The 21886-nt window shown below is 46.1% G+C and overlaps 1 protein-coding gene and 2 long non-coding RNA genes across 7 annotated transcripts in view; 1 reads left to right on the top strand and 2 right to left on the bottom strand.

The window, feature by feature from the left end:
* Positions 1 to 14680, bottom strand: part of LOC140642775 (uncharacterized) — a 46121-nt gene extending 31441 nt beyond the window's left edge. The window contains exons 1-2 of the long non-coding RNA XR_012039183.1: positions 11185 to 14680; positions 6174 to 6319 (exon numbers count right to left, since the gene is read on the bottom strand). This is a non-coding gene — a long non-coding RNA (uncharacterized lncRNA). The remainder of the gene's footprint in view (positions 1 to 6173; positions 6320 to 11184) is intronic.
* A 1062-nt stretch (positions 14681 to 15742) lies between these two features.
* LOC140642774 (uncharacterized) lies at positions 15743 to 21373 on the bottom strand. Of its 4 annotated transcripts, none has more exons than XR_012039181.1 (3): positions 20871 to 21373; positions 18373 to 18499; positions 15743 to 18062 (listed from the first exon to the last, which is right to left on the bottom strand). It is a non-coding gene; the product is annotated as an uncharacterized lncRNA (long non-coding RNA). The 4 variants fall into 4 exon arrangements; XR_012039182.1 differs by lacking the exon at positions 20871 to 21373 and adding an exon at positions 19504 to 20095; XR_012039180.1 differs by lacking the exon at positions 20871 to 21373 and adding an exon at positions 18891 to 19271.
* The window catches only part of EP300 (E1A binding protein p300), an 80458-nt gene continuing 79034 nt past the window's right edge, over positions 20463 to 21886 (top strand). For both annotated transcript variants that reach the window (XM_072843801.1, XM_072843800.1), the window contains exon 1: positions 20463 to 21158. In XM_072843801.1, the coding sequence (XP_072699902.1) occupies positions 21065 to 21158 (94 nt within the window). In that variant the 5' untranslated portion in view covers positions 20463 to 21064. The remainder of the gene's footprint in view (positions 21159 to 21886) is intronic.

The raw sequence follows: 21886 nt of genomic DNA, 5'->3' as shown, positions 1-21886 counted from the left end.
CAGGTGCCCCGTATCTGTTTCTCTTATTAAGACACCAGTCATGTTAGATTAGGGCCTCAATCTACAGTCTCATTTTAACTTTATCACCTCTTTGAAGATCTTGTCTCCAAATAGAGCTACCTTCTGAGATACTGGGAGTGAGGGCATTAAGAATTCGGGAGGGACACAAGCCCCCAATATCATCTTCTCCAGAAATCTTCACCTGCATTTATTCACAGACTCATTCAACAAACATTCTCTGAACGTATGCAGAGATGGCACCTACAGCCTGCCCGGGGATAGGATATGGTATCAGAAGGCCAGGGACTGAGATATGGGGAATCTCAGCATCTTTTTTTTTTTTTTTTTTAAGATTTTATTTATTTATTCATGAAACACACACACACAGAGGCAGAGACATAGGCAGAGGGAGAAGAAGCAGGCTCCCTGCAGGAAGCCTGATGCAGGACTCAGATGACCCCGAGATCACACCCTGAGCTGAAGGCAGATGCTCAAGCTTTGAGCTATCCAGGTGTCCCAGGGAACTCAGCATCTTAAAGGCAGAGGAAGAAGACCCAGAAAGTAAGACAGAAGGAGTAAAGGCCTCCCCTTCCTGGCCTGGGGATCTTCCCTCATTCCCCCCTCTCACTTCTTTGGTACTTCCAGGAGCCTTCTCCATAAACCCTGTCTCACTTTGAGCCCCACTCAGCCTCTTGAGACTCTCCATCTCTCCTGACAGGAGAGCAGTACCACACCATTTTCCTCCTGGCACATTCCTACTAGATGTCAGTAGAGCCTTTCTCTGCTAGGGCATCTACTGCTTTCCAAGACAATTAGGGTAAGAGGGAGCTGTGGACTCTTACGGGGGTGTGAAATTTTAGGCATTTCCTTGTTAATTTGATTGCTCTGTATCAGTAGTAGTTGTGACTGTTTCACTCAGTTACCAAAGGGCAAACTTACCTTATCACCCTATAATTTACTTTCTTGCAACTCCATACTGTCTAGTCAGTATGGAGAGGAGAGTATCTAGGCAGAGATACAGGCAGAGGGAGAAGCAGGCTCCATGCCAGGAGCCTGATGCGGGACTCGATCCCGGGACTCCAGGATTGCGCCCTGGGCCAAAGGCAGGCACGAAACCGCTGAGCCACCCAGAGATCCCCAATTTCCTCCTCTTGATAGGATTTTGCCCTGTTCCTTGAGAAATGATACAGATTTCCTAGTGTTTGTTCCCAACAATGCATTTGTTCTTCTCCTGGGGATTTTTTCATAAAAATAATTGTAGGAAAATGTCCCCATCTAAGCCACCACGGAAGGATGGCCCCATTCTGAACTAGATCTTCTCTGATTCTCAAATTTCTTCTCCAATCTCAGGAGGATTTGGTTCATTCTGCCACACTATTGAAACTGGAAGTTGGGATAGGCACCAGAGGCATACAGGTTTGGGGGATTTGATAGTACAGACATGAACCAGTTGTCTGCTGAAGCTTTATCTTTGTGGGGTAGGAAGTGAGGCCATCTACTGAGAGTGAAAGAGGAAGACCAGGGGAGCACACAGTTAATCACAAGAGCAATTGGCCTATGCAGAGTGGGCAAGAGAGCTGACCAGAGATGCTCCATAATGTTCTCAGCATTGTTGAAGGCCCAGGGAGAGGGGTGACCTTAAATTTTAAGTTATATCAGTTTGTGTATGTATGTATACCAGCTGTGTCGGCTGCCTGATATCACTGCCTCATCTCCCTCTCTCCTTTTACTGGTTATAGCACTAGTGTCCGCTAACTGGAAACCTCAACCACACATGTAACCAGCCAGTCAACCACCAATCTTATAGACTCAATTGCCTAAATATTCCCCAAACCCAGCCCCTCTCATTTGCTCTCACTATACTCTCTGCTCCTCTTCTCTCTCCCCTCCACCTAGCAATTAGAGTGACTTTCCAAAATGCTTTTCAAATTCTCAAATTTGATTATGTCACTCCCCTACTTAAAGTCTTCCAATAGTTCCTAGTCATCTATGGGCTTCATTCTTTTTTTTTTTTTTTTAATTTTTTTAAAATTTTTATTTACTTATGATAGTCACAGAGAAAGAGAGAGAGACAGAGACAGAGACAGAGACACAGGCAGAGAGAGAAGCAGGCTCCATGCACCGGGAGCCCGACATGGGACTTGATCCCGGGTCTCCAGGATCGCGCCCTGGGCCAAAGGCAGGTTAAACCGCTGCACCACCAGGGTTCCCTATGGGCTTCATTCTAAGAGCAGTAGGAGGCCTTTGGAGGGCTTTGAGCGTAGAGTGATATGATTTGAACTACATTTTCTAAAAGTCCACTCCGGGGGATCCCTGGGTGGCTCAGCGGTTTCGTGCCTGCCTTTGGCCCAGGGCGCAATCTTGGAGTCCTGGGATCGAGTCCTGCATCAGGCTCCTGGCATGGAGCCTGCTTCTCCCTCTGCCTCTATCTCTGCCTCTCTCTCTCTCTATGTCTATCATGAATAAATAAATAAAATACTTTAAAAAAATAAAAAATAAAAATAAAATTTCACTCTGGCTTTTGTTTTTGTTTTTTTTAAAGATGTTATTTATTTATTCGAGAGAGAAAGAGAAAGGCAGAGACATAGGCAGAGGGAGAAGCAGGCTCCATGCAGGGAGCCCGATGTGGGACTCGATCCTGGGTCTCCAGGATCATGCCCTGGGCCTAAGGCAGGCATCAAACTGCTGAGCCACCCAGGGATTCCCCAAATTTATTTATTTATTTATTTTAAAGATGTTATTTATCACTCTGGCTTTTGTATAGAGAATGGATTTGAAATGAGGGCAAGAGTAGAAGCAGGGAAACCAGTGGAGAAGTCTTGTAATGCAGGTGAAATAGTGGCTTAGACCACATGCTGGTAATGGGGATGGAGGTAAGTGGAGGGATCTGAAACACGTTTTTAAAATAGAATTGATAGGAAGGAATCCCTGGGTGGCTCAGCAGTTTAGTGCCTGCCTTTGGTCCAGGGTGTGATCCTGGAGACCTGGGATCAAGTCCCACAGCGGGCTCCCTACATGGAGCCTGCTTCTCCCTCTGCCTGTATCTCTCATGAATAAATATAAAGTCTCTTAATAAATAAAAAAAAAATCGAATTGATCACCTTTGCCAATGGTTCAGATGTAGAGCGCATGGGAGAGGGAAGTGTTATGAAAACCTCCTACTGCTGGGGACTCCCTTATTCCTTGGCCTCTACAGCCCTTCACCTTTCCCTTCTCAATGACCATGCTTCTCTGTCTTTTCATCGCTCTGCATTCACTGCCATCTCCTTAAATGAGTGTGCTTCCCCAAGGTCCATGACTCTTCCATTTTGGCTTCATCAGTGTTCTCTGGGAAAGCATGTTCACCTTTTAGCTGCAACTCTTAACTATATGTTGACATTTTCCATGCCTACATCCCCATTCTCGACCTATTTATCATGCTCTGTGTCAGTATTACTATCTGTAATCGGCACCTCGAATTTAACGTGTCCAAAATGGAATCTGTTCTTTGACCCTCAAGTGTGCACCCATTTTCTATACTCTTGACCTCAATGTTTTCACCATCTCCCTAAATTTTCCTCACTATATACTTACTAGCAGGTCTTCATCTTCCCCTTTCTCTCCATTACTCGCCCCCACACACACATGCTGTGAGCCAATAAATTCCATAGTCTTCAGATATGCTTCTTATTCAGTGTTTCCATCCATTTCCAAAGCCACTGATTTATTTAGTCCCTCATTATTTCTTGCTTGTATTATTCTAACATTCATAAACTATTCTTTCTCTAGCTTTTTCCTCCAGGTTTCTGATCCCTAGAATTATTATTTTCCTGGGGTTGTTCTACATATGGCTTGGTCAAAGTTCAGGTGATGTCACCAGAAACTAACTTCCTACCTCCTCCCTGCCCTGCTTCCTCTGTGTTGACTCCATTCCTAAATTCCTATGTTCTATTCTCTTTATGCTGCCAGAATTCTGGACTTTCTCATTCAAATCCACAGATTAAAGACCTAAAATGGAGACTCAGGGGCTCTGATTGGCTATGTGTGTGCTCTGAACTTTCACTTGAACCAATCAGTGTGTTCAAGAGTCCAGTATGTTCTCATTGGCTAAGGATGAGGTAACATACATCCTTGGTAAGGGAGTTGAAGTTTCACCCAGAGCAGAATGGTTGAGAGTGGAGAAAGAATGGTTCCCTAAAAGCAAAACGAGGGTACCATGATCACAAGAAAACAGGTGTGATGCTGGGCATCATCTACTACAAAGTTCCTCTTCCCCAATCCTTTTTCTTGTTCAGTGGTACCAACCTTCAATTTAACCACCTGAGGTGGATCCTTGGCACATCCCTCAAATCCCATCAAATCCATTTTTCCTTTCAGTCCTCAACAACCAGCTGCTAGAAACTATCCTTTTTTTTTAAAAAAAAATTATTTATTTATTCGAGAGAGAGAGAATGAGAGAGAGAGGCAGAGACACAGGCAGAGGGAGAAGCAGGCTCTCTGCAAGGATCCAGATGTGGGACTCGATCCCTAGACCCAGGATCAGGATCACACCCTGAGCCGAAGGCAGACACTCAACTGCTGAGCCACTTAGGTGTCCCACTAGAAACTATCCTATGTGCTCACAAGGATTCATTTCCTCCAACTCTTAACATGTTTCCCTGGCCTATTAACTTTGGATTTTGCCACATGATATGCTCTGGGTCAATGGGCTGTGAATATATGGGAACTTTGCCACCCTCAACCAGAATCTTAAATGCAATTATAGGATTTGGCTGGGGTACATTTGCACTAGTCCTTTACTATGAAAAAATGTTCCAAATAGTGGCTATTCCTTCAACCTGGATTCCAAAATGAAAAGACACAGGTAGCTGAGTCTAGCAGAGTGATAGCTAATCTGCAACCTCCTTATTATATGAGCATAAAAATAAGTTTAAATTGCCAAATGCCATGGGACCCATGAGACTATAAAGCTGTTTGTTATGCAGCACAACTTAGAGAAAGCTGAGTAGTACATATACCTCAGTTCCAGTCCTTAATATTTCTACTTGGATCATTGCAACCAATCTTTCTTTACTCTCACTGCAACATTCTCCTACTTATCCTCCTTGCTTGTCTTTGGGCCTCCTCCGGCCCATTCTCCTCCACTTTGCAGTGACAGGGATCTTTCTTTTTTTTTTTTTTTTTTTTTTTTTTTTTATGATAGTCACACAGAGAGAGAGAGAGAGAGGCAGAGACACAGGCAGAGGGAGAAGCAGGCTCCATGCACCGGGAGCCCGACGTGGGATTCGATCCCGGGTCTCCAGGATCGCACCCTGGGCCAAAGGCAGGCGCCAAACCGCTGCGCCACACAGGGAACAGGGATCTTTCTAAAGGGCAAATCTGATCATATGATTTCTCTGCATATCCCTGATGTCTCATCACTATTTTCAGGATAGAATTCAAACTCCTTGGTTAAGAACCCAACTTTTCAGGATCTTATCCAGATCTCCAGCCTTATCTATCTTCCTTCCCCATGCATCCACCCATTGCCCAGTCTCACTAACCCCTTTGCAGTTACGGAAGTCATGATGTTAAGGTAGCAGTATTTTCACCCACCCTGCTGGCTCTGCCTGCAATGCTCTGCCTGTTACTCATGGAGAGGACATTTAGTTGTTCATCGAGACTTACCTCCAGCCACATCTTCTACTGAGGAACCTCTTGCACAAGGTGGATTTGTCTCCCTTCCCTTCTCTGTGTTCCCACAGTGTCCTGTGTTCCCCTACTCTTCTCATAAGGCTCACTAATTTCACTCTTTCCTGGCCCCGAAGTTCCACAAGGTCAAGGACAGGTTCTGGTTTGTCTCTGTGTTCTCTAGGCTTGGTGGTACCTCACACAAAGTGTCTGGCGATGCTTGGAAGATAACTAAAGGAAAGAATGAATGCACGTGTTGGATTTTCTGCTACTTATGTCTTCAAGATTCTTCTGCCACCAGCATTCTCCAGTCAGTCTTTCACACTGCTGCCAGACTTATCTTCCTAGAAATAAGATTTAATCATGTGACTTCCCCGCTAAACAAAAACCTCTACTGGCTCCTTTGTCATGGTCTAGTTTCATCCACTCCTTTGCTCTCGGGCACTATTTGTATGCTGATGATGCCCAAATTCCAGTCCAGAACTTTCTCTGCTTCTAGATATAAAACTGCCTATTTTGCTTACCTACTCCGGTGTCTTGCAGGGACCTTAAGCTAGAAGAGTCAGATGCCCATTTTCGTCCTTGAACCTTCTTCCTCTCTTGTGTTTTCTCTCAATACATACCATCATTCACCACTGAGTTGCCCAAACCTGGAAGCTGGGAGTCACCTCTAAGAGACAAGTTAAGAGGAGTACCTGAGTGGCTTAGTCAGTTAAGCATCCAACTCTTGGTTTTAGCTCAGGTCATGATCTCAGGGTCATGAGATTGAGCCCCCAGTGGGGCTCCACACTCAGTTGGGAGTCTGCTTGGGATTCTTTCCCTCTCCTGCTGCTCCTCTCCCTGCTTGCTCTCTCTTTCTCAAAAATACATAAAATAAATCTTAAAAAAAGAAAGATAGGTTAAAAGCATGAATGTGGCGGCCAAGTAAATGGCTTCAACTGCTGGTTCTGCCACATAATACCTATGTGTCCTCAACCAAGTTCCTGCACCTTCTCAGACATTAAATCTGTAGACTCTCATCATAGCAGTACCTACCTCCCCAGGTCACTGAATGATAGAATCACACCAAATGCTGGGCAGGTATAACCACATAGTAAATACTTACCAAATATTAGTCTTTACTATTATAACGATCCTCTCCCTCCTTCACCCATCATCCAAGTACTAAGTTTGTAGATCCTACATTCTCAATATCTCTTGAATCTGTCCCATCCTCTCTGTCCTCACTGCCACCTCCTAATCCAGCTTCTGGTCCTCTATTGTCTAATGACTACAGAAGCTTCCTAACCTGTCTTCTTGACTCCATTCTTGCCCTCTTTAAATCCTTTCTCCATATTTCTCATGTGGCTTTTTCTGAAAACCGACTCAGCTCTGTCAACTTCCGGCCGAGCTGAACTTCTTTCAGTTCCTCAAATGGACAGAACTCTACTCTCCCTCCACAAATGCTGTTTCCTCTGCTGGAGCCTCTGCTCTCTGCCAGCCACCTCCACTGGCTGGCTCCCTCTTCTTTCTGCTCCCCACGCAAACATCAGCCTGCCTGCTTACCTCTAAAACTCTGATGGATGTCCCTGCTGGGCATCACTTTCCTCCAAAGTGCCTCCAATGTCCCCTATGCCAGCACTCATCACATGTCACCGCAGTGATGGTTTCAGTGATTGTTTTCAGTGAGCATCTCTCTTCACTGGGCTAGGAGCTCCATAGAGCAAGGTCTCTATTTTGTTCACCACCATATTTCTAAGAATTAGCACAGGTATGCCCCATAATAGGAGCTCAATACATTTTTAAATTGTTTAATTTACTTTTAATAGGTAATACATGCAACTAGTAGAAAATCCAAAAGGTACAAAGGAACATCTGGAAAAAAAGTCTCCCTCCACCCTGATTCCCCAATCACTATATCTATTTTCTTGAGGCTCCTTCCAGTATATTCTATGCAAATACAAGGATATATGCATACTCACGATGGGTGTGGTATCATACTATACATAGTATTCAACACCTGCCTATTATCTCACTTAACAATATATCTTGGAAGATCCTCCTTTCCAGCCTATATAAAACTTAAAAAAAAAATCTGCATTAGTGTACGCTTGTAAATTTGTATCGTAAATTACTCAAGCAGTCTTCAGCCACTGGGTATTTAATTTGTTTTCAATCTTTTGCTATTATTTTTTTTAAATTTTTTTTTAAATTTTTATTTATTTATGATAGTCACACACACAAAGAGAGAGAGAGAGAGAGAGAGAGAGAGAGAGGCAGAGACACAGGCAGAGGGAGATGCAGGCTCCATGCACTGGGAGCCCGACGTGGGATTCGATCCCAGGTCTCCAGGATCACGCCCTGGGCCAAAGGCAGGCGCTAAACCGCTGCGCCACCCAGGGATCCCTTTTTTTAAATTTTTATTTATGATAGTCACACAGAGAGAGCGAGAGAGGCAGAGACACAGGCAGAGGGAGAAGCAGGCTCCATGCACCGGGAGCCCGACGTGGGATTCGATCCCAGGTCTCCAGGATCACGCCCTGGGCCAACAGCAGGCGCTAAACTGCTGCGCCACCCAGGGATCCCTCTTTTGCTATTATAAATAAAAATGTTACCTTGATTATCCTTGAACATGAGCCCTGCTTCCCCCCTTCCTCTGCCCCTTCTCTTAGCTCTTGCTCTCTGTGTCTCAAATAAATAAACAAAATCATAAAAATAAATAAGTAGATAAATAAATAAAATTAAGGAATATGATGATATCAAATGTCAATGAAGTGGGATGATATGGGATGATAGGAACTCTCATGCACTGCTGGCAGGAGTGTAAATTGGTAAACTGCTCAGAAAAACTGAAGTTATGCATGCCCTATATCCCAGAAATTCCAGTCCTAGGACCTATACTCCTTGAGAGAGCCTTGCCCATGTGCACCAGTTCAGAGCAGAACCGTTCCTAATAGAACAAAAATGCAAAGGCTTAAAGTGTCCATTCATAGGGCAGACCGGGTGGCTCAGCGGTTTAGTGCTGCCTTCAGCCCGGAGCATGATCTTGGGGACCTGGGATCCAGTCCCACGTCAGACTCCCTGCATGGAGCCTGCTTGTGTCTCTGCCTCTCTCTCTCTTTCTGTGTGTCTCTCATGAATAAATAAATAAAATCTTTTTAAAAAATGTCCATTCATAGTAAAACAGAAAAATAAAAATTGTGATTTTTTAGTATAGTGGAAAAGCCTACAGCAATAGAATGAACAAATCACAACTTCATGCATCAACATGGCTGGGATGCATAACAATGTTGAGCTAAATAGGTACATCACAAAAGGAGTATGATTTGCTTTATATAAAGGTCAAAAAATGGGTAAAATTATTCTACAATGTCTGATGATGTGTACATACGAGGGAACACTATATTAAAAAGGCAAGTGACTGAAATCAGTGTAGTGGTTATGCTTCTGAGAAGCAACGGATATGTGATAGGAGAGGCCACGCAGCCATGGGCGGAGCTGCTAAATACTGGCTATATTTCATTTCATGGCCTGCATGATGATTACGCAAGTGTTAGCTCTGTCTTTAAACTGTATATGTTTCACACACTCCTCTGTATATATGATGTATATTACAATTTAGAGAACAGTTGCTTTTTTATTTAATTTTTTTAGTAGGCTCCATGCCCTCTGGAATAAAATCTTTTAAAATTTTTAAAAATTTATTTTATTTATTTACTGTAAGTAATCTCTACACCCAACATTGGACTCAAACTCACCACCCCAAGATCAAGAGTTGCATTCTCCACTGATTGAGCCAGCCAGGCATTAAACCATGTTAGTATATTACCTACTTAAAAATACATTTGCATTTTTGAAAAATTAGTCCTGTTTCTTTTCTTTTTTTTTTTTTTAAGATTTTATTTATTTATTCATGAGGGAGAGAGAGAGAGAGGCAGAGATACAGGCAGAGGGAGAAGCAGGCTCCATGCAGGGAGCCCGACGTGGGACTCAATCCGGGGTCTCCAAGATCACGCCCTGGGCTGAAGTTGGCGCTAAACTGCTGAGCCACCCAGGCTGCCCGGTAGTCCTGTTTCTATCATTTTCCTATTGCTACATAACAAGTCACCACAAAAATTTTTTTTTAATATTTTATTTATTTATTCATGACAGACACAGAGATAGGGAGGCAGTGACACAGGCAGAGGGAGAAGCAGGCTCCCTGCAGGGAGCCTGATGTGGGACTTGATCCTGGGACTCCAGGATCACACCCTGGGCTGAAGGCAGACTCCAACCGTTGAGCCACCAGGCGTCCCACTAGTCATCACAACTTTAGTGGCTTAAACAATACAGACATTTATTATGTCACAGTTTATACAGGTCAGCAGTCCAGGCATTGCTTAGCTGGGTCCTCAGCTCAGATTTTCCCAGGGCTGCAATCAAAGTGTTGACTGGGCTGCATTTCATCTGGAGGCTTGAATGGGGAAGAATCTACTTCCAAGCTCATTCAGACAGTTGGCACAGTTCATTTCCTTGTAGTGGTATGACTGGCCCCAGCTTTGTTGCTGCTGGCTATTGGCCTCTTATACTTCCTAGAGGCCAGTCACAGTTTCTTACCACTTGGCTTCCTCAACATGACTGCTTACTCCATCTAGCCAGCAAGTGAATCTCTTGATTTGATTCCCTAATTGGCTAAGTCTTGACGCAGTCTTATACAACACTTGATCTGGAAGTGATATCCTATCATCTTTACCACTTCTGTTGATCAGAAGCAAGTCATATAATCTGTCTGCACATAAAGAGAGGGGATTACAACTAGAGGCATAAACATCAGGAAGTGGGAATTTGGGGGAGTCTCCTTAGGGTTTGTCAGCCATAACGGTTTATTGTTTTGTGAGTTTTTTTGCCCAATTTCTTTTCTATTTTTTTTCCTTATCTACATGCAAGAGTTCTGTGGATTTTTAAAAAAGATTTTATTTATTTATTTGACAGAGAGAGAGAGAGAGTCCAAGGAGGCAGAGCAGCAGGCAGAGGGAGAAGCAGGCTCCCCACTGAGCAGAGACCCCAAAGTGGGACTCGATCCCAGGACCTCAGCATCATGACCCAAGCCAAAAGCAGATGCTTGACCAACTGAGCCACCCAGGTACCCCAAGAGCTATGTGGATTAAATAAATTAACCCTTTATTTGCCAAAGTGCCAATTCTTTTTTTTTTAAGATTTTATTTATTTATTTGACAGAGAGAGAGCAAGCGAGAGCACAAGCAGGAAGAGTGGCAGAGGGAGAGGGAGAAGCAGACTCCCCTTTGAGCAAGGAGCCTGTTGTGGGAGCTCAATCCCAGAACCCTGAGATCATGACCTGAGCTGAAGGCAGACACTTAACCAACTGAGCCATCCAGGTGCTCCTCTTTTTAAAATTTTATTTATTGATTTATTTTAAGTAATCTCCACACCCAATGTAGGGCTTGAACTCACAATCCTGAAATTGATTCTGACTTTGATTTATGCCAAGATGAATCATAGAAGTGCAAAGAATAAACCTGCAATGAGGCTGCACGGAGGACAAGGCAGATATTTCACCTGTGTGTCAGGGAGATGCATCTGAAGTCCTATGGAAGAAGATGTTTTTCAGGTTGGCAATCTGTGGAACACTGGGTTTGCTGCTTTGTATGCCTCTATGACCTCATAACTCCAGAACGTCTCTTGTCATCAGTTGATGCCACACATTTAGCTCCCCAATAAGCCACATCACCAGATCACCAGTACCCACAGTCCAGGATCTGGGCTTTATGGTGTTTGCTGTATCACCTCCTGGGCACTCTCCCCTTACCTATGCCTGGACTGCAGGCCAAAAAGTTGTTTAATTATTTCAGGTAAGGCTTATTGTTTTTGTTTGTTAGTTGATTTGGTTTGTTTTGTTTTACCAGGATAGCCACTCTGAATCATTCAAGACTCAGTTCCTAGGCTATTGCCTAGAGGGACATCTAAACTTTCAGGCCAAGGTAGTTGTACCAACATCTTTGTGTGAATTGTAATTGTGAGCATTTAATTGATCTCTGTATTTATATTTGTCTCTTTCAGTCAATAGCAAGTTCCTCCAGGGTAAAGACTGAGTCTGAGTTCCCTATAGACCTGTATATCCATCTGTCCATCGGAGATGTCCATATGGGTGTCCCACAAGCACATCACCATGTCCAAAGCTGAACCCATGTAAAGCACCCCATCTGAGTGTTCACCTAGCACCCAAGACTCTATCATTGCATCTTGTATATTAGATTATAGTTTCCTGTTTATGAGCATATATCACTAGTTTGCGAGAAGCTGAGGGCAGAAATCATGTGAATTTTATTTATCATTGCATTGCTGGAGCCCAGCGCAGTGCCTCCATACAGGAGCTATTCAATAAATGTTCAATGATCTGAACTGGATCTCTGTATCTTCAGGACCAGGTACCACAGGAGTGCCTAGGAAATTCTCAGGACACGTTTGTTACATTAGATTCTAGGAAAGATGCTTCTCCCAAAGCCCTCTGCCCGCCCTCCTTCCCTGGCAGGCTTAGATTAACTGTAAGAGCCAATAGTTTGTCACATAGCAACAATAGTAAAGAATGAGCTACTGCCGAATAGAGCAGACGCTTGCCTGCCGCAGAGAGCAGAGCAGAGCTATTTTGAGATCATTTAGGTAGAGTCACAGTCTGATAGGCCCACACATTGTGGCGATAGTTACCATCAGCTTAGGGGTACGAGCCATTGAAAACATCTGATTTGCATGTCTGTCTTTTTTGCCATCCTTTGAAGAACCCTTTTAGAATACAAAGGACCAAATTTTAGGTCATGGTTTTCTTATTTTGAAGTCAATCAGACTTTTATTTATAATACTGCTAACATATTTTAATATTCCACCGAATTACTATACATTCTAATTTATAGATCAAATGACCACAAATTCCAAATAAAAAGCAGGTCTCAGTCCAAACTTCCCAGTATGGCACACATGGCCCTTTGTGGACTGTCTGGGCCACTTTTTCAGCACCCTCTCCTGCCTGGGTCCTCTCATTAGCATATGCTCCAGCCTTGGTGAGCAACACCCAGGCACAGTGGTAGGTGTTTCACTCATGAATTATCCATCCTCCTTTGCCTTGAGAGAGCCTCCATCGCTCTGTCTGGTGACTATCACTATGGGCTTCTCTCCAACTAGATGGCATGCCCAGAGGACAGGAATAGTGTTTTTCCATCTTGGAATCCACAGTCCCCAGCAAAGTGCTGGGCACAGAGAGGATTTTTGGGAAAGGCTGGTTCAGGGTATAAAGATTGCAAGTTCTTGCTTGTTAGCACTTAGGCTCTCTAATCCACTTCAGTCCTTATGGTGGGAAACCATACCTAACAACATGGAAAGTTACAAGTTCTGTGGCTGCTTTTGTGGCTTTGGCACTCTGTGTTCTAATTTTATAGAAAAGATTTTGGGATGGGGCACCTGGGTAACTCAGTTGGTTAAGTGTCTGACATCTTTTTTTTTTAAAGATTTATATATATATATATATATATATATATATATATATATATATATATATTTAAGATTTATATATTCATGAGAGACAGAGAGAGGCAGAGACATACGCAGAGGGAGAAGCAGGTTCCCTGCTAGAAGCCCGATGCGGGACTCCATCCTGGGACCCTGGGATCATGCCCCAGACCACAGGCAGACACTCAACCGCTGAACCACCCAGGCATCATAAGTGTCTGACATCATGATCTCAGCTCAGGTCTTGATCCCCGGGTAATGAGTTCAAGTCCCATGTTGGGCTCCATGGTAGGCCAACCTAAAAAAAAATTTTTGTGAATATTTCTGTTTGATTATGTATTTATCTACAGAACTACCTTCCTTTCTTCCTTCCTTCCTTCCTTCCTTCCTTCCTTCCTTCCTTCCTTCCTTCCTTCCTTCCTTCCTTCCCTCCCTCTTTGCTTCCTTCCTTCCACAGACACTCATTGGCTATGAATTCTGCAGTGGTTTGTGTATTAGTTATCAGAGGCATGAGAAAGTAGGAGACCTGCTTCATGCCCTGAGGGTTCGTTGGTAACAGGCTTGAATATGCTGTTGGAAAACCTGAGTTCAAGCCTTTCCTTTGTCCTAGTTGGGGTCTCATGAAGGACATTTTACTTGCTTTAGAGCCTGGACTTCCCAGATCTTTAATAAATATAAACACTTGTTCTCCTGTTATAAGGAATCTGGCTCAAGATATTCAAGATTCCAGAAGAAAGGAAGATTGCCTGGCACCTGATGGACAGACAGTTAAGATAGACTGTCCTTTTCAGGGCCAGATAGACTGTGTCCTTGTTGCTACAGTAGAATAAAAGGAAAGGGCAAGGAAATCCACCCACTCAGACCAGATTGACAAATCTATTTGTTTGCTCAAGAAGTTTTTTTTTTTTTTAAAGATTTTATTTATTTATTCTTGAGAAACAGATCGAGAGAGAGAGAGAGAGAGGCAGAGACACAGGCAGAGGGAGAAGCAGGCTCCATGAAGGGAGCCCGATGCGGGACTCGATCCCAGGACTCCAGGATCATGCCCTGGGCTGAAGGCAGGCGCTAAACCACTGAGCCACCCGGGCTGCCCTGCTCAAGAAGTTTGAGTTGAGTTCCTACCATGCATCAGGTCCTGAGTTAGGAGCCAGGAGAGAGAGAGAGAGATGGACAACACGGTCATCTTGCTGTCACCAGAAAAGGCCAACAAGGACTATAACACAGTGCAAAATGCAAGTGAGTCAAAAGTATAGGATGACAGTGGAGAAGTCTGCAAACAGGATTCAGGGGGATCAGGAAGGCCTTTACAGGAAAAGGGGTGTGTAGAGACCCGAAAGGTGATTGAAAATTAGCTGGTTAAAAGGGGGTGGTGGTGGTGAGTGTTTCAGACAGAAGGAATATGTGTGAATGTTCCAAGGATAGAGAAAGCACCTCACAAGGAGTATAGAAATGATTCCACTTTGCTGCAAGGAGGGAATTTGGAAGAAAGGAGACAGGTAGACAAGGGCCATTTCTGGGACACGAAACTGTATCCTAACATCAAAGAGGAATAATTTAAGGCTTTAAAAAAAATGCTTTTGGGATCCCTGGGTGGCGTAGCGGTTTGGCGCCTGCCTTTGGCCCAGGGTGCAATCCCCCGGAGACCTGGGATCGAATCCCACGTCGGGTTCCCGGTGCATGGAGCCTGCTTCTCCCTCTGCCTGTGTCTCTGCCTCTCTCTCTCTCTCTCTCTCTCTGTGACTATCATAAATAAATAAAAATTAAAAAAAAATAAATAAAAATAAAAAAAATGCTTTTTATCCTGACTTCATTAGCCACAAAAATTTATAATGTAGAATGAAAGCTCCCCATAACACTTCTCTTACTCCAACACCCATTGACAGTTTGGGACATACATATTTTCTCAGCTTCCATTATTATTAATTACATTTATAAAAATAGAGCCATTCTATACCTGCTGTTCTCTAATTTTCTTTTTGTCTCTAGCAATATATGGAGAACTTTTTATGGTAGTACATATCTATCTACCTTTTTTTTTTAAGATTTTATTTATTTGACATAAAGAGAGACAGCATAAGCAAGAGGAGTGGCAGGCAGAGGGAGAGGGAGAAGCAGGCTCCCTGCTGAGCAGCCCAACTCCCCTATACAGGACTCAATCCCAGGACCCTGGGATCATGACCTGAGCTGAAAGCAGACGCTTAACCCACTGAACCACCCAGGCGCCCCTACCTACTCACTTTTATTTTTATTTATTTTTTTTTAATTTTTATTTATTTATGATAGTCACACACAGAGAGAGAGAGAGAGAGAGGCAGAGACATAGGTAGAGGGAGAAGCAGGCTCCATGCACCAGGAGCCCGACTTGGGATTTGATCCCAGGTCTCCAGGATCACACCCTGGGCTAAAGGCAGGCGCCAAACCGCTGTGCCACCCAGGGATCCTCTACCTACTCACTTTTAAATAACTGTTTCATTGCTTATTGTTTTTTTGTGTGTGTGATAAAAAATACATAAAATTTACCATTTTAACCATTTAAAATTTTTTTGTATAAATTGTGGTCAAAAATACATAACACAAATTTTACCATCTTAACTTTTTTTTTAAAGATTTTATTTATGAGAGAGAGAGAGAGAGAGAGAGAGAGGCAGAGACACAAGCAGAGGGAGAGGGAGAGAAGCAGGCTCCATGGCAGGGAGCCCAACACGGGAGTCCATCCCGGGTCTCCAGGATCACACCCTGGGCTGAAGGCAGGCGCTAAACCGCTGGGCCACCGGGGCTGCCCCCATCTTAACTTTTTTTTAAAAAATGATTTATTTGAGAGAGAGAGCTGCGCTTGAAGCCTGACGCCAAATTTGATGTCATAGCGTCGAGCTCATGACCTGGGCCAAAATGAAGTCAGACACTTGACTGAGCCCCCCAGGCTCCCCACATCTTAACCATTTTTTTTTCATCTTAACCATTTTTAAATGCAGTTTAATGGCATTGTGTACATTCACACAGCTATGCAACCATCACCACCATCCAGCTCCAGAATTTTTTAATCTCACCAAACTGAAACACTCTACCCATTAAAGAATATCTTACCATTCTTCTCAGCCCCTAGCAATCACCATTCTTTCTGTCTCTGTGAATTTGAATACTTTTGTAAACTTATTTAAGTGGAATCATATCCATAGTTGGTTTTTTTGTTGTTTTTAACATTCACAACTTAGAGGTGAGCTGCTGGTTTGTTTACCTTTGGGATGGAGGGGGGAACTATTATAATGCTGCAGGAAACAGCAGCTATCCTTCCTCCTATCCTTTTCTGTGCACTTGCATATCCTAGAGATACCAGGATTTTCAAATTCTTTTTTTTTTTTAAAGATTTTATTTATTTATTCATGAGAGACACAGAGAGAGAGGCAGAGACACAGGCAGAGGGAGAAGCAGGCTCCATGCAGGGAGCCCGATGTGGGACTCAATCCCGGGTCCCCAGGATCACGCCCTGGGCCAGAGGCAGACGCTCAACGCTCAACCGTTGAGCCACCCAGGCGTCCCGGATTTTCAAATTCTATAAGCATTTGGTATGAACCTAAACATTTATTATATGCTCTATTCCCACTAACAGTGTATGTAAATACCAATTCTCCATATCCTTGCCAATACTGGCTACTAAAATTTTTTTCAACAACAGATTTTATTAAATGTACGATATAAATTAAAATGCGTACTTGCAAACACTGACAACATTTTTAGAAGGGTATTTAAATCGATAATTCCTTGGAATGGATATATAGCCACTCCCACCACCCAGTCCCATTTGTATTTGTGGGAGGAACCCAACTTCGTGAGCCATTCTTCCCTTGATGACAAGTACTTAGGACAAACTTTGTTGGGCCCAGAATAGCCCTTCTTGATTTAATTTTTTAAAAAGATTGTTCATCTCATAATCACGAGAGAGAGAAAGAGAGAGAGAGAGACATGGGCAGGAGGAGAAGCAGGGAACCTGATGTGGGACTCCCTCCCATGACCCTGGGATCCTGACCTGAGCTGAAGGTAGACACTCAATCACTGAGCCACCCAGGCGTCCCCTTAATTTAATTTTAGAATGAATGACTAGAAACAGCTAAGGTGTACTGAGTGCTTACTATGTGTCAAACACTGTGGTAAGCACTGTTCATAAATTATCTATCATGTTTAATCTTCACAATAAAGTGGGTCTAATCAAGAAATCCATTTTACAGATAAGGAGCCTGCCCAAATCACACGGCTGAGCCGGAATTTAAACCCAGTCCCGGTGACCTTCAGTGCCTGAGTTCTACTTGTAGTTTCTGCTCTCTCTTCTGCGTCTCCCCCTACCACCCCTCTCCCACCTCCCAGCTAGTGACCGACAGACAATTCCTTCTTCATGAACACTCTTAATCTACACATAGCACTGCATAGTTGGTTAAATCTCCATTTCATTAGGTTATATATAATCCAGGCTGATGATTCAATTCTGCTTTTTTGAAACTACCTGGTCTCATCCCTTTGCATCTGAGTGACTGTTATTTTTCAAGATGCCTTCAATGTGCCTGCCTTCTGGGTCTGGGGTCAAGACCCCAAGGTGCAAATCCTGGGAAGGAGCAGGAGGCATCAGAACTCTCAGTTTACAGTGGAGCCTTCCCTTCTGGGCAGGTCCATGGCTCCTGATTCTCCTTTTTGCAGAAGTTTCTCAGGAGAGGGTCCTCAGATCTTCTTGGACAGGCTTCCTATACCTAGACCTAAGGCACTTTTGGCCAGGCATGCCAGTTATGTTTGAATGCTGCTCACATGCAAGTTGGATCCTCTGCAAAAGGAGGCAAATCTTTTTCCAAAGGTCAGAAACTCTTCAAAAAGTTGGGTGAGCAATCTCTCAGAAGGAAACCATCAGCCAAGCTTTCAGGTGTTGTCCACATTTCTTTCCTCTGTCCTCTTTACTGCAAATGTGGTGAATAAACTATTAGAAATAACTGAATCATTCCTGAAGGCCCATTTTGACCTTAGTCCTACATGCTGAACCCATCCAAAACAACTTTAAGAAGGTACTTTCTTACTTTTTAAAAAGATTTTATTTATTTATGAGAGAGAGACAGACAGACAGACAGGGAGACAGGGAGAAGCCGGCTCCATGCAGGGGGTCCGGACAATGGGACTCGATCCCGGGACTCCAGGATGAGGCCCCAGGCTGAAGGCGGCGCTAAACCACTGAGCCACCCGGGATGCCCTTAAAGTACTTTTTCAACTTACCTACTTTTTCTACTGCAGTTGGGGTGAATTAGGCCTGAACATCACAGGACAGAACTCTTCCTTGCTGGTAACCTGAGCGGCTCCATTATTCTCTTCACTCTTAGCTTCGTATTCTCCTCACCATTCACTTTGAAGAGCAAACAACCACATCACCAAAGTAAACTCAACAATAAGTAAACACCAGCTAAGGAGCATGAGATTTGAAATATATGAAAAAGTTTTTAACTATCTCCATAGATACTGGTTTGGGGGTTTCCTTGGGGGACACTAACAACCTTGCCACCTCCCCAAGTAGCAATCCACTCAAGGCCAAGCACAGCAGAATCCCGTAACGTGTAGGAATGCGAAAGTGTGCTGCGAGGCCCTCCTCTGCAAAGCTGTGTTTTGCACACACTTCATTTATATTCAAGAATTTTCTTCTGTAGCTACATTTTTGCTTTTTTGTCCATGCTTAGATTATCTTCAGCACATTACGGTTTTTGTCCTTCCCCGCATGTACATTATCCTTAAGGCACTACCTCAACGGGGTCTTTTATTGAGCCAGCCTCCTGGGGGAGGGTGAGAAGAAGAACCATAAAATGTCCTCAGGTCTCAGATGTATTCAGAAAAATAATTCAAGTCTGCTTTGGTGAGAGAGCGACCTGGTGGGGGCAAGTGGACACGTGGTGGGCCAGAGCCGGGTTTAGGTCTAGTCCTAAAGCTCTTCCCACCACTGTGATTGTTTCCTGTTTATCAAAATAATACATGCTTATTATTGTAAAACAAATTTTAAGATTCGCAGAAAAGGGAAACAACTTAAAATCCGTGTGATTTTTGGACGTGAACTGTCTGTCCCCTCCTAGGAAAGAGACGGAGGAGAGAGGACGCGCTGGGTCTCTGGCCCGAGAAACACTGGCCGACGACGGGGCACCCCCCCCCCCCCCCCGCCCGGTTGATTGAACCCGGGTTCGGAGCACCGGCCGCCCGATGGCCCGGGACGCGGGGCCATCCCCACGGCGCTCGCCTTCGGCCCCCTGCGCCGTGAGCCGGCGCCTTCCCCAGCGCAGCTCCGGGCCCCGTCACCCCCGATTCCCACCGGTCCCCCACGCAGAGACCCAGCCCAGGGACCTTCCCCCGCAAGTGTCCACCGACCGAAAATAGATCCCGAGCCTGCCCCCGAGCCCGCCCGCCTCGCCAAGTCCTCCCCTTTAAAGGGAGCCACCGGGTGACGCCGGGGGAGTTTGCGGAAGCGCCAACCGCGTTGGGGCCTTGGGCGGATCCCGTGATTGGAACCGGCCCCGCCCCCGGGTCCTCTTCCCCCATTGTGTGAGCGGCTCGGGCCCAGGCCCCGCCCCCTCGCCGCCTCCCTCCGGAGGCCCAACCCCTCCCCTTTTTTTCACCCCCCCTTGGCTCATTTCCGGCCGCCGCTGCTACCGCTAGCCTGTAAGGAGGATTCGGCAGAGGGAAGAAACAACAGCCGCCATCTTGTTTGTGTGCTAGGCTGGGGGGGAGAGAGGGCGAGAGGGAGCGGGCGAGAGTGGGCAAGCGGGACGCCGGGCTGAGTGCGAACTGCTGGAGCCGGAGTGCGGAGGCGAGCCGGGCCGGAGAGAGGCGGCAGGGGCCGAGACAGTGGCAGGGGGCCCGGGGCGCACGGGCTGAGGCGACCCCAGCCCCCTCCCGTCCGCACACACCCCCACCGCGGCCCGGCAGCCGGGCCGGCGTCGACGCCTAGGGGGGACCATTACATAACCCCGCGCCCCGCGGCGCCTTCGCCCGCCGCCGAGGGCGGCCCCGAGCGGAGCCCCGGGGGGCGGGCGCTCCCGGCACCTGGCCGCCGGGGGTGGGGGCCGCAGCGGCGGCCGTAGTTATTTCCGTGCGGCGGGAGAGGAGGACGAAGGAGGCGAGCGCGGCGCGAGGAGAGGCCGCCTGCGCCGCCCGCCGGAGCGGGCCCTCCTCGGTGGGCTTGGCGTCGGCGCGGACGGGCGGGCGGGCGGGCGGCGCTGCTCGGCTCGGCCCGGCCCCCTCGGCCCTCCGGACCTGCGAGCTCCGCGCCCGGCGTCCTCGCCGCGCCTCCGCCGCCCGCCGCGCGATGTGAGGCGGCGGCGCCAGCCTGGCTCTCGGCTCGGGCGAGCTCTCTTCGGCCATTAGGGGCCGGTGCGGCGGCGGCGCGGAGCGCGGCGGCAGGAGGAGGGCTCGGAGGGTGGGGGCGCAGGTCCGGGAGGGGGCACCGGGAGGAGGTGAGTGTCTCTCGTCGCCTCCTCCTCTCCCCCCTTTTCGCCCCCGCCTCCTTGTGGCGATGAGAAGGAGGAGGACAGCGCCGAGGAGGAAGAGGCTGATGGCGGCGGCGGAGCTCCGAGAGACCTCGGCTGGGCAGGGGCCGGCCGCGGCGGGCCGGGGACTGCGCCTCTAGAGCCGCGAGTTCTCGGGAATTCGCCGCAGCGGACGCGCTCGGCGGGTTTGTGCTCCTGTGCCCTCCTCCGGGCCTGGGCGCAGGCCCTGCCCCTCGCACTTGCCCCTACCTTTTCTATCGAGTCCGCATCCCTCTTCGGCCACCGCGACCCAGCGAAGAGAAAAAGGAACTTCCCCCACCCCCCTCGGGGGCCGGCGGAGCCCCCCAAGCCCACCCCAGGCAGCGGGGCGGGGAGCCCTGGCCGGAGAAGAGATTTCCCGAGGATTCTCGTTTTCCTCGCCTGTATCTCCGAAAGAATTAAAAATGGCCGAGAATGTGGTGGAACCGGGGCCGCCTTCAGCCAAGCGGCCTAAACTCTCATCTCCGGCCCTCTCGGCGTCGGCCAGCGACGGCACAGGTTAGTCCCGGGAGCCCTGGCCTTCCACATCCCCCCTTGATCTTTTTTTTGCTTGGTGCACCGTTCTTCTTCCATTTTTTTTCTTCCCTTTTTTTTTTCCCCCCTCCTCTCTTGTTAGTTTTCTGCTTCTTGATTAATTTTAAAGGTGTTTGAATGAGCTGGTCGAAGACGTCCAGTAGCCCAACCATTTTCTTTTGCTTCCTAATACATTCGTTGCAACACTATGTCATATCGATGTGTTCTGGAATTAGAGCTCTTGAGTGGTGCTATGGAAATAGCCTTTATTGTTGCTCCCATGCAGTTTAATTTTTGAAATGCCAGTGCATTTGTGTGTAAGGGCTTTTTATGCAATTTTACTTTGAATTTTTTTTTGTTGTTGAGAAATGAGGAATTGCGAATCCTTTCTCCTCTATTGCACTTACTCTGTTTTCTCTACTTTCCACTCTTCCTTTTCAAGGTTTTCTCTCTTTTTTTTTTTTTGCACAAGATTTTCCTTTGAGCATGAAAATGTAAAAAAAAAAAATCATGATTTTATTTGTATGTATGTGTGATCCACGACTTCAGGTTTGACCTTAGGTTTAACGTCAAAGCCAAAATTTGGTTCGAATTATTTTACCTACCATTCCTAGCTTCCCCCCCCTCCCGTTTTTTTTTTTTTTTTTTTTATTTGCCTTAAGAATCAATATGGAGCGCAGTTCATTTTACATCTCCCATTTCTTTGGTGTGAG

This window comes from Canis lupus, chromosome 11, assembly GCF_048164855.1.
Source record: "Canis lupus baileyi chromosome 11, mCanLup2.hap1, whole genome shotgun sequence".
In the NCBI taxonomy this organism is placed as follows: Eukaryota; Metazoa; Chordata; class Mammalia; order Carnivora; family Canidae; genus Canis; species Canis lupus.
The sequence above is the reverse complement of the archived record's forward strand: the minus strand, read 5'-3'. Positions and strand labels throughout refer to the sequence as shown.